Genomic DNA, 13241 nt, shown 5'->3' on the forward strand with positions numbered 1-13241 from the left:
CTTTTGTCTCAGCTGATTCTCTTATATCTACTCCAACCCTTAGCAGAGTGCTCTCCATTCAGTAAACATAACAAAAATGTCATGCCTGTTATTACTTTTGTTTCTAAATTCCACTCAACCCTTTCTTCTGAAACACATTTTTTTAAAACGTTTTCAGTCTGTTTTAAGTACATGACCAGTGAACTTCAGAGGAATACCATTCATTAAAGGAATCTGGCTCTATTGGTTACTGTCTTGCAATGTATTCCTCTAGGTTGAAGGGTGTAAATTGCCATGGGCAAAGCTATGTATCTATATCTTGGATCTTTACTAGAAAAGTTTTTGAAGAGTTGCCACTCCCCCCTTCACCCTCACCCCATAAAATAAAGTGAGTAGCTATAGGCCAAACCCTATAGAATCCAGGAGGAATATGTCACTACCCAATAACAACAGAGCACAGCAGCTTCGGAAAGAGATGAAGGTCAACCAGGCCCGAAGGCAGACTAAAGAGTTGCTGTTTACCCCAGAGGTTGTCAATCTGAGACCAGGTCTCATTTACAAATTGTTTTTTGAGTAGTTAGTGGGAAGAGTTTCTTTTTCAACAGCACTATGAAGTCAAACCCACCCTGATTTTTTGAATGAAAGCTAGAGCTTAAAGTTACCCAAACTACCAACTTGGTTGTAAACTGGACTTTTCACCCCAGTGTCTGAAGGCACCCACCAAACTCTCTCAACTCAACAAGGTTGGAAATTTTATTGACATTAATCAATCTTAGTAAGTGCTTAGAAGAGTACAGTATAACAGAGTTGGTAGACATGAACGCTGCCTATAACAGGTTTACAATCTAGACTGGAAGATAGACATTATTTGGGCTTCTGTTGGCCTCTGACAGGCTACCAAATCAGAACGAGGAAATAGTAGCAACCCCTTAGCACCATTCTTAGGAAGAATCACTCTGCTCCCCATCCTCTTCCTTTATTTTTTAAGGGTATTTATTAAATGATTACTATGTGCTAGTCACTGTATTAAGCACTGATGTAGATGCAAATTAATCTAGTCTGTTAACTTTAAAAGAAAAAAGAACTTTTTTATTGACCTCTTGGAGAAGAGACAATAGATCTAACTCTAAGAACAGCTGAATTAGAAAACAGAAAGTACCAGTCAGAATATATTATTTTAAATCACCTTTAGCCAAGAATCCTTTTCCACTAAACAAGACCCCAAAACCTTGAGCTTCCAGATCTAAGCCTGACTGGAGCAGGGAGAAGAGAAGAGTGGAGGAAGACTACACATTTTTCTATAATGTTATTTCTGGAGAGTGGAAGTGTGGTGTGGAAGGTGCCATAAAAAATTTTATGGAGGTGAGGAGAGGTAGGGAGGCTCATTAAAAAGTTCCTCTCCCTCCAAGGAATCATTCCTAGCCTAGGTGTATGCTCTCCCATGCCTTTACCTTTATGGCAGGCTACTTACTGAGCATTTAGTGTGTGCATCCAACCTCTCCCATTAGCAGAGCTTCCACAACTCAGTATTTGTACCCTTCCGTAAAAAAAAAAAAATTGCTCCTTAGCAATTGTCCTTTAGATATGTGAAGTGCCGCAAGGTATGCCCTTCACTAGATCCTCTCCAAACTGAACCTTCCCCAGCCAAGGTTAGCTTCATGAAAAAAAAGGAAAATCCCTTACAGATTGCATTTGATCTTGCTATCATTTAATATTTATTGAGCCCTAGGCCATGGAAAGCTTCCCTGGATGGGTCCTGCTATAAAGGTATTTAACTCAAATGTGGCTGTCAGATATAGAATACTAATACCATTTGAGTGTTGGCTTCTATTTAGTGAGCAGGTCCTTGCCTATCGAGTTAAACTGGGTTTCTGTGAAACCACAAAAACAATGATTTTAACCACCCTAATTTAACTGTCAACACTGCCTAGCAAATACAATGGACTGGGGCTCTGTAATCAAAATTATTTAGTACCACTGAACCAGTTGCAAGAGAGGATGTTTACCTGCCCATGAATTATGGTGCCTTCTTAGAGCTGCTCAAATGCTAGCTCCTTGAAATATCTAGACCATCCCCAGATACTTTTCAAAGACTTGAAAACGACTGCCTTCATTTTCTTGACCATCACAGAAACCTAAGAGGCTATCAGAAAACCCCTTAAATGGTACATTTGAAAGTTTGGATGAACACTCCTCTCTCAGAAAATCAGAAAAAAACACCACCAGTCTCCAACAAGTGTTTTGAATCTACCTTTAAAGAGTTTTTAACAAAGGATGACATTTTCATGGATTTAGTCTTATGTATTTAAAGCTGTGCTTTAATTCACCCTCTTTTCCATTTTTCCCCTTTCTATAGTAGCTGAACCACTCCTTAGCCAATTCACTGCCACCAATGTTACTTCAGGCAGCGTGTCACTGTCGTGGAAAGCTCGGGATGCTGCTTTTGATAGCTTTGTTTTAGAAGTTAGGAATTCTGACATCCCTCTGGACTCCGAGGTACACACAGTACCTGGAGCCTTAAGAAACTCCGTAATCACCAACCTCAGAGCTTCCACTAATTATACTATCCAACTTCATGGGCTGATGGACGGGCAGAATGCTCAGACCCTGACGGCCCAGGCAACCACAGGTATTTCATCTTCCTAGATTTTCTCTCGTTATTATCTTCATTGTCCATTCATCTTGGTTTGGATATGGTTCCAAACTGAGGGTACACTTCCTCTTTCACTTCTACCAGACCTTTCTTTTTGGAGAAATAGAATGAGAGGCAAGAGGGTGGGGGACTATTGGAAAAGGTAAATCCAAGGCGCTATTTAAAGACAATTACAAATAGGGCTACCAAGTATCCCCCTGCATTAGGAAGTTCAATCAAAACCTCTGCTTGTTTTCTAAATATACACACATGCCTTTGGAAGCTTTCTCTGGCTCTGTGTATATACATATTCATATATATACATGAATATATATGAATCTTGATTTGCTCCTCCAATTGAATATCTCAAACATCCTTGCATCCCGTCTTGAGAAAAGTCTTCATAATTGTTCCAATTCTATCCATCCTCATCTGCCTGAAGCCTTCTGAATCATTGTAATGGATGCGTTTCTTATCTACAAGGGAGATATCTGCATGCCACTTTGGCCTCTGAGTTATGATGATCCAATATCCCTCCTTTTCCTTTCGACTGCTAACAGGTGTTCTATATGGCATGCTAAGAAAACAGACACATAAACCCAAAGCAACAACTGCATGGACTGGTCCACAAATCTAATGGAGTTTGCGGGAGCACTGTTTGCCTGCCACTTCTACCCTTACTTTTCTAGCAAGAACCCTTGTCTTGTCAGGAGAGTATGGCCTTTCTTGATTCTGGGTCCAGCAAGTTATCCCTGCCCAAAGGAAAATGCACCTTTCTAAATGGCTTGAAGCCTTTCGAGCCACACAGGGCAACACTCCCAAATGGGAGGCAAGTAGCCACTTCCAAATCAGTTACCATTCTTTCCTGGATACTGGGAGCATGTCAAGGAATGCACCTGGGGGTTAGGGGAAGAGGGAAAGATAAAACAAAGCAAGCCCCTTTTTGCATGGAGCACGGAGAACAAATCTCTCACTGGGTTTCTCTCTCTGAATCTCTTTGCATCTCAAACTTTTTCCAACCCTCTTAGACTTCTCCAAGAGTCTAGGAGCTGTCTCAGTCCATCTGTCCCCTGCAAACTTTGATGTGGATTATGAGCATGTTTCTATTGGTCATTCTGGCAGCATGGGGTCAGTTCCAGTTTGAATCCTTAAATGGGGGCACCCCAATCCACCTTTGGTCAAATACAGGGAAAGAGGAAATGAACCCCATTTGGATTCATTGTCTCTGGGTTTAGCTGCCTTATATTGCACCTTGAAATTGTGCAGGTACTAGGCAACAACAAACTCTCACACTGGAAAAGATGTTTTAAAACTGTTTACAACACTTGGAGTGATTGCTTGTGTCTGAGCAATGTGTTTTAATTCACGTTCTTATGTGCTAGGAATTTTGTTTTCCTGTGAGTTATTTTGTTGTCAGACCTGTAGATTTATACTCCTTTGTGTCCCTGCAGAGTTCACTGGTTCCAAAAATATGCTCCCAAATCCATCCTTTGCTGTCCCTCAAGCATTTATGATGAGATGAACTCTTCTTCCAAAATGTTTGGGGAAAACCCTTAGTCACACACTGCCACTTTATTCATCAATTATTTCCCAAGTTCAGACTGGTTGATATTCATCATAGTTGTGCTAGTGTTAAAGTGCTCAGCCACTAGCATGGAAGAGCCTTATTAGAATCACATTATCTCCAAGAAGCCTTCTTAGTCTATGGTATGATAAATACCAAAGCTCTCTCACGAACCAATTTTTAGATCATATTCACTGTACTAAGCAGTGAAGATGGGTGGGATAATCTCAAGGCGGAATTAATGCTAGTAGAGCTCCCTCATCAACAGATTCTCCAAAGAAAGGACATTCTCCAGGAGGAGACCCTAGGGAATATTCCCTTTAACCATTTTGGCTTGGAGTTATGCAGCAGGAATTTCAATAACCACTGTCGCTGAGTTTTAGTTAAAAGCTAATTAGACATAATAGCCTGTACATTTATCTGGTTTCACCAGGAATGTTGTTAGTCAGTTGTATTTATTGAGAGTTTACTGTGTGCAGAGCACTGGATTAGGCACTTGGGAGAGTACAGTATAACAATAAGCAGACACATTCCCTGCCCACAATGAACTTGCAATAAATCAATCAGTGGTGTTCATGGAGTACTTGCTGTGTGCAGGGCACTGTACTAAGTGCTTGGGAGAGCACAATTCAGCAGAGTTGGTAGGGAGGTTCCCTGTCCCCAAGGAAAGTAGCATGGCCTAATGGAAAGAGCACGGACTTTGGAGTCAGAGGACTTGGGTTCCAATTCAGCCTTTGCAACTTGTCTGCTGTGTGACCTAGAGCAAGTCTTTTAACTTCTCTAGGCTTCAGTTTCATCACCTGTGAAATGGGGATTAAATATCTCTTTCCTACTTAGACTGTGATCCCCTGGGTGGGACAGGGACTGTGTCCAACCTGATTACTTTGCATCTATCCCTATTCTTAGTACAGTGCTTGGCACATAGTAAGTGCTTAACAAGTACTATAATTTATAAAAGAAGCTTCCAGTCTAGAGGAGGAGCTTCCAGTATAGGCTCAAAAAAATTATCTATAAAACTCCTAAATCCTACAGAGATTTCTGCAACAAATTAATGGCCTCAATCAGTGGTATTTGAGTGCTTATGGTGTGCAGAGCACTGTACTAAGCACTTGGGGGAGATTATAATCCAACAGAGTTGGTAGGCACATTCTTTTTGAATGGTATTTGTTAAGCACTTACTATATGTCAGACACCATTCTAAACGTTGGGGTAGATACAAGATAATCAGGTTGGACACAGTTCATGTCCCACTTGGGGCTCACAGTTTTAATCTCCATTTTACAAATGAGGTAACAAGCACAGAGAAGTTAAGTGGCTTGCCCAATCACACAGCAGATAAGTGGCAGAACCAGAATAAGAATCCAGGTCCTTTTGACTCCCATGCCAGTGCTATATCCATTAGGTACTTCTCATTCTCTGCTTAGAATGAGCTTTCAGGCCTCATGCTTATCTAAGATAAATAAATTGCCAAAAGAAAAATAAAAAACTCAATAAAACTTAAATCAATGTTATGCTGGATTTTTAAATGAGCAAGGTCTGGAAGCCTAAGTCATTTCTGTGCTGGCAGAGGTAAATATATCTATATATATCTATACACATATCCTTAGAAGAAAATTTCTTTCTATATAAAAGGCACTATTTGCTCCAGCAGATTTTGCAAATAATTCACTTTATGCCAGCATGGAAAGAGCCTTGAAAAATCATATGGGCAGATCTGCAGACTTAAAATTAGTCAACTCTTTTTATGTTAAACTACCATGGGGTAGCTCTCTTCCCCTCCCCACAATAACCCTTTCTTTCTGCCTGTGTTCCTTTCCTTCAGAGCCAGAACCTCAGTTGGGCACGATAACTCTTACCAATGTTACCCCTGACAGCTTCAACCTTTCATGGACCACAAGCGTCGGGCCTTTTGCAAAGTTTGTTATCCATGTTAGAGATTCTCACTCCCTGTTCGAGTCCCAGGAATACACGGTCCCAGGAGAGGCCCGCAGCACTCCCATCACAGGCTTGGTAGATTATACTGGCTATGACATTAGCATTAGGGGATGGACCTTGGCTGGGGACTTCACTGAGCCTCTGACTGCCTTTATCACCACAGGTACTGTTCAGAGGTTAAATATATGCATTGACCTTTTGATGGAGAGTTTATTGGCGCTTTGGAAGGGCTGGGAGTGCTGGGAAGGAGGGGTGATCCTTCTCACTAATGTTGACTCCAGGGACAGAGCTGAAGAGCACTGGACAGCAGGTTGGGGTGAGGCAGCTCTCTCAAAAACCTCCCTCCATGTCTTTTTTCCTCACCATGGTGTTTGCTCTCCTGCTGCTGACTCTTGACATTTACTGAGCACTTTCTATGAGTTTTTCACACACCCCCATTAAGAGAGAGACAACAACTCCCCTCCAGCACATTCAAGAAGTGACCTCAGGGGATATTATTGCAGCAAATTCATCCACAAACTCCACCTGAGCTAACATCCGAAGGCATGTATTCTAAAAGAAACCTGAGAAGTCATTTAGTCCTTTCTCCTGCCCACCCAAACAGGGCTCAACTTTAACCATCCCATAATGACAGCTTCTTCCCTTTTCTTCATCATTTCCCTTAAGTTGGCATCACCCAGTATCAGAACACTTCACACTCTTAGAACTAGTTCTGATGGTTCTGTATGTCAGAAAAGGGCTAGTTCACATCATTATTTTCTAGACAGCCAAATGGGGCCAAAGAGGTAACACATGCTGGAAAGCAGTTCCCTCATCAGATTCTCAGAACACACAAATCCAGAGAGTACTAGAAATATCTCACTTGCCAACTTCTCTCTTAAAATATGCACTTAGATCACCACACTAAACCAGATAACCCTCAGTAACCAAACAGTGCCTTGACTGTTAGATTGGGTGTTGGTGAGGCTTAAAAGGCCTTTCCAGCTTTTAACCAGGGTGTAATTTAGTCATAGGCAGAAACTGGATGATTGAATTCAATTTCTAGAGGCTCTTAATATCTTCTCCAAAAAGTAATTAGCCCAATTCCATATCTGGCCTGCATATTGGCTGATTCAGATAATTGTCTGCCATCAGCAAATGGTAATTCCTTAGAAAAACAGCATGTCTGATGAGTAATTAAATTACTTAGAGAAGAACCACTAGTCAGGGCTTCCACCAAGACGTTGACACCACATGTTGCTTCCCATTTTGCTTCTCAAGGTGAACCCATTGAGTACGGAGTATTACAAAGCCCACAGCTTATAAATGCAAAGCAAAATAGCAACACTATCTCAGCTCCTTCAGTTATCAAGCAGAACCTTAATGAATATTTAAAGCAGTTTTTAATGGGCTATGAAAAAATGGCAGAATAACCTGTGCTTCAAAAAAAAATCAGCTGAATTGGCTCAGATTTTCATATTGCTGGTACTAGCCTTTAGGCTCATGTTTTCAGTTTAGAGAGGATGAAGGCAAAGAGAAACTGAAAGAAGCTATTGAATTTTTGAAACTTGAGAAGACTGTGACTCTCATTAGAATCATTCTGGGTCCACTAAAAGCTCCATCTCTGCTTTTATTGGGGTTTTGATTCCGAGTTCCTTATGGGAAATATTTCAAAGTATAAACACAAGAATTTCAGTAAAAAATCAATCCCTTACCAACTTCCATATACACATAGGAAAGTTAAGCTCCATACTATCATAGAGGGTGTGGGATGGGTTTTTTCATCTTTTCCTATTTCTAAAATGCTGCAGGACTAGGCCTTGCTCCTGCAGCTAGCTGCAATAAAATAGAAAGTTCACAATCAATAGCAGCAGCAGCAGCAGCAGCAAAAACTGTCATTGGGAATTTTGTTACATGGTGAGAAAATAGAAAATGGATACTCACCATCATGCTCAGAAACCTTTTGTGATATTGCATTAGGACAAACAAAATCTGGAATCTCATAGTTGTTTATTAAGGGGGAAGATATAGCTGTCTGTCTTTTGTGAGGTGATTAGTTCCTTCAAAGGCTTGGGAAAATACATCGGTATTAACCAGTTTCTTAAAATATTACTTCTGGGGACTAAGATTTGTCTCTTGCCAAGACCTTCATTTGGTTCTAGGTCTACTGACTTGGAAACAGGATGAAAAGCTAAAAAGAAAAAGTGGAATTGCACACCAAAAAATAATGTACAAGTGGGCAGGTGGGAGGAGATGGAAACAGACAAATATCAAAACCTTCCTTTTCTGTAGGGTTAGCCTTGCCCTTGGAAGAAATTCATACCTATTCACCATATTTCCCATTGTGTAGACGTAGAGAGATTTAGTTAAATCCAAGTTACTAATTTGCACTGTTTTCACACCTCCCTTCTTTCAGAGGCCTTGCCCCCACTGGAAAACCTAACCATTTCCAACATTAATCCTTACGGGTTCACAATCTCCTGGACGGCATCGGAGAATGCCTTTGACAGCTTTTTAGTAACCGTGGTGGATTCTGGCAAGCTCCTGGACCCCCAGGAGTTCCTGCTTCCAGGAGCCCAGCGGCAACTGGCGCTTAAAGGCCTCATAACTGGCATTGGCTATGAGGTTGTGCTTTACGGCTTGGCACAAGGGCATCAAACAAGGCCCTTGAGTGCTGGGGTTGTTACAGGTATTTCAATTCAAGTGAGCCCCTGTTTTCTGTCTCCTCATTCTTTCTCCTCAGCCTCTTCCACTTCCATATTGCCATCTGGATGACATTCCATGCCAATCATATGCCAAACCGGCATGGCTTCTGCATCCCTTTCTTCCTCTTGATTCTGCATTCCATGAGGGATCTCTTCTCTCATGATTTCTGGCTCCATTTCCCACTGAGTATTTCCCTGTCCGATTCTCCAGACAGATGCTCTCAGTTGATCTGAGAAGGTGACAATATTCCCAGTTTTCCTCTCATGCCCTTTGGCTGATTTGCTATATCTTGCAATGGAAGAACCACACGATCTCATCCCCATCCACATTCATCCTGGCTGCTCTCCTGCTACATTTCAGCTTTCTCAAAAGAAATATATTCATTTATATGTTGTGCAATCTGTCAGTTGCAACATATACACCCCAAAGTTGTCTAGCAAAATATTTGCAAGAACCTTAAGTATAGACTATTTTGCATGGAGAAATGCAAACATTGCAGGCATCCTAAACACAGACTAAATACATAATCTGAGGGCTTGCTAGAACTATATCATAAGAAGCAAAGCATCATGTCTCTAGAATCCTGCAAATTCACTGTATGGATTTTGCCAGGTGGATGCCCCTTAGAGAATTCCTAAATAAAAATGTAAGATAGAACGCTTTGACCTTGAAACTGAGGCTTCTGGAACTGCCTTAGTTATTCTGTTCACAGTTCAGGATCGATACCCAAAGAATGGAACATATGCTTGCCCTCTTTTTTTGCAAAAAACCCTCAAGAATGTTAAAACTTACAGGAAGAAAGAGGAAATAGCAAAACTACTTTTGAAATAACTTGGCTCAAGCCAAGGAAAAACACAATAGAGAGCATTATCGTGTCAATGGCAGGGAGCATTAGCACGCCTTTATTTTTGTTTCCCAGGAAGGTATCACCCAGGATGGCCATATCCAGTGATTATCACTGAGCAAATAAACTAGCCACTTATTTTAACTTGCTTAAAATTGTATTGGAGGGGCAAATAGTGTGTGTCTAGCTAACAGCTTTTATATGCAAATTCACTTGCTTGTCCTCTGTGTGCCAATCACGCTCTCACAGAATCTTTCCCTTCTTGTCTTTGTTAACATGTGACAGTTTCATTTCTCGGAGTTGGGCCAAGGCATCAGACCCCACACCACAACCCCCCGAAACTCATAACCAACTTTTTAAATGATTTTCTTTCCTCCCTTCCACTATTTTCTCCCTTCTAGAAGCAGAACCCGAAGTCGACAACCTTCTAGTTTCAGATGCTATCCCGGATGGCTTCCGGCTGTCTTGGACGGCTGATGAAGGGGCCTTCGACAATTTTGTTCTTAAAATCAGGGATACCAAAAGGCAGTCTGACCCACTGGAAATCACTGTACTAGCTTCTGAGCGTACCAGAGATATAACAGGTCTCAAAGAGGGCACAGAGTATGATATTGAACTATATGGAATAATCAATGGACGGAGATCCCAGCCAGTAAATGCTGTGGCAACAACAGGTATTGTGTGTACCGGCGAAAGAGGGGGGGAAGGGGGCATGTCTTTTCTGTAATTGTGTTGCTACCTCTTGGTAAATTTCACTTTCTGACCCCAAAGATATTGTTATTTCTGTATTTCTAGGACTGCAATGTGCATTTAAAAAAAACACCCAAAAACCAGTTTTTTGGCCACCTCTAGCCTGGCATCAGCATATCTTAGTGCAAATGACCTTAATTGCAGACTCAACTCCATAGGACAAAAATTTGAATAAGCCCTTCAGAACATAATTTTCTGTAAGAGGGACCAATAGGTTTTGATGGATAAAGCACCATTCTCAGAGACATTCTCTGGATGCTAGCCCAACCTCCCAAATGCCATGGTGTAGTGGATAGAGCACAGGCCTAGGAGGCAGAAGATCTCAGGTTCTAATCTCGGTTCCACCACTTGTCTGCTGTGTGGCCTTGGTAAGTCACTTAATTTCTCTGTGCTTCAGTTACCACACCTATAAAATGGAGATTAAGATTGTGATCCCCATGTGGGACAGGGACTGTATCCAACCCAATTTGCTTATATCTACCCCAACATTTAATACAGTGCCTGGCACATAATAAGAGCTTAACAAATACCGGTCATCATCATTATTATGACCTAAAGACCATGCCCTCCCTTAATGGGGGGGAAAAAATCTATATTTTCCTTGTCCTTCAGTCACTTCATATGGTCCCATTATTTTCATCTTAGCTGGGGTGGAAGAGATCACAAAGTTATAAGGCAGGTGTAGAGATATTTCAGTTTAGCTCACGTTTGGAGAACCTTTCATTTAGTTCAAGAGAAGAAGGTAAGCAAAATTGGATAAGCACAGGGAAGCTTTCATCTTCAAAATGATAATAATAATAATAATAACTATGGTATTTGTTAAGTGCTTACTATGTGACAAGTCCTATTCTAAGCCCTGGGGTAGATGCAAGGTAAGCAGGTTGTCCCATGTGGGGCTCACAGTCTTAATCCCCATTTTACAAATGAGGTAACTGAGGCCCAGAGAAGTTAAGTGGCTTGCCCAAGGTCACACAGCAGACAAAACTGTGCCATATCTAGTGTATGGGTTTCTTCAGCATCTAATTGGTTAGGTGGTTGTAATAAGTAAGGACAATGCATGCTCTGTTACCAAATTCTCATTGTAATATTTCTTTTAGAAAAATAGCCAGCTAAAGTCACTCCACAGGAATAACAGAAAGTTTTCCCTCTCTAGAGATAAATCTTGTATCCTAGGAAAGGAAATGCTGAAAAAAAATCATCTATCTCTGCCAAGGTTAAACCACACCTTCCTTGACTTCCAGGATATTTATGAAAATTACTGCCAGTTTAAATTCTCCTTTTCTTCTCCACATTCTGAATGATTTAGCAGCCTGTCAGCAATTAGAGCCAATGGTTTAAAGGAGATAAATAGCCTGTGGTTAAATGATAAGCAAGCTGATTCATAACTTCCCCACTAAAGAAACATTTATTCTTTAGGTTACTCTGTCACAACTAAGCATACTGTATTTTACTACAAAAATACTGATATTTTGAGGAATTTAAACTAAGGAAGCACCATTGAGGCCTCTTATCTGAGTAGATCTTTGTAAATGAGGTGTGAATGTTGAAATCCTGTCAACAGCTTGTCAAAGTGCTTGATGGGTAAAATAATGAAACACCAGTCTCCTCTTCCCAGTTTACCTGTTCAATTGTCTACCTGCTGAGGATATTGCCTAAGCTCCTTCTTCTGTCTGAGGAACTGAAAGGCTTTAATCAAAACTATTTAAAGAGCATGTACTGTGTGCAGAGCCCACTTGGGAGAATACAACAGAATTGATAAACATCATCCCAGCCTTCAAGAACCTTACAGTCAAGCAGGAGAGGTAGAAGTTAAAATAATGTAGAGATTTGGAGGAAGGCATAATGTATGAAGATATATACATCAGTATTTCGTTGGGGTGTGAATATTCAAGGGCTTAGGAGGCACAGAAATAACAGTAGGAGTTTGTAAAGTGAGGAGATGAGAAAATAATTGGGAAGGCCTCCTGAAGGAGATGTGATTTTAGTAAGCCTTTGAAAATGAAGAGAGCAGTGATTCTTCCAATATAAAGTGGGAGGGAGTGCCAGGCAGGAGGGAAGTTGTGACCAAGAAGTCAGCGGCGGTAGACGAAAGAAGTTAGTGGTGAGAGACGAAAGAGTTTAGCACAGTACAGTAACTAGTTTGTCTTGCGAGAAACAGAGATTGCAAGATGAGGTGTAGTGAGAGGAGACAGAGCAAGTGCAGGAGGGAAAGAGCTAACTGTGTGCCTAAGAGCTGATGGTCAGGAGCTTCTGTTTGATGTGGAGATGAAAGATGAAACTTTTGGAGGTTTTTGAGATGAGAGGAGATGGGCACAGATTGAGATTATGAAAAAATGATCCAGGGAGTTCATGGAAATATAGATTGAAGAGGTAAGAGATCAGAGGCAGGGAGTTTTACCTTCTCAATTTAAACACTTTTTTGGTGGGCTTTTGTGTTTTTTTCATAGAATGACTTCAATCAATCACATTTAGTGAGCACTTATTGTGTGCAGAGCATGGTACTAAGCACTTGAGACTGTACAATTAAACAGAGTTGGTAGACTTGTTCCCTCCCCACAAGTTCATAGTCTAGACAGGAAGATAGGTATTAACATAAATGAATAAATTATGGATATGTATATAAGTGCTGTGGGGCTGAGGAATTTAGCGAGGACTGAATGATTACATTCATTCATTCAATTCAATCATATTTATTAAGCCCTTACATGCGCAAAACACTGTACTAAGTGCTTGGAATGTACAATTTGGCAACAGATAGAAACAATCCCAGCCCAACAACAGGCTCACAGTCTAAAAGGGGGAGACAGACAACAAAACAAAACAAGTAGTTAGGCATCAATACCATAGTAGTC

General features: G+C 40.9%; 1 protein-coding gene across 7 annotated transcripts in view; it reads left to right on the top strand.

The window, feature by feature from the left end:
• TNC (tenascin C) overlaps positions 1 to 13241 on the top strand; it is a 103611-nt gene that overhangs the window by 58624 nt on the left and 31746 nt on the right. For 5 of the 7 annotated variants that reach the window (XM_029062582.2, XM_029062583.2, XM_029062587.1 and 2 more), the window contains 4 exons: positions 2336 to 2608; positions 5998 to 6273; positions 8506 to 8778; positions 10041 to 10313. In XM_029062582.2, the coding sequence (XP_028918415.1) occupies positions 2336 to 2608; positions 5998 to 6273; positions 8506 to 8778; positions 10041 to 10313 (1095 nt within the window). The remainder of the gene's footprint in view (positions 1 to 2335; positions 2609 to 5997; positions 6274 to 8505; positions 8779 to 10040; positions 10314 to 13241) is intronic. The other 2 variants (XM_029062584.1, XM_029062586.2) reach the window with 2 other exon arrangements.

This window comes from Ornithorhynchus anatinus, chromosome 4 (assembly GCF_004115215.2).
Source record: "Ornithorhynchus anatinus isolate Pmale09 chromosome 4, mOrnAna1.pri.v4, whole genome shotgun sequence".
Lineage (NCBI taxonomy): Eukaryota > Metazoa > Chordata > Mammalia > Monotremata > Ornithorhynchidae > Ornithorhynchus > Ornithorhynchus anatinus.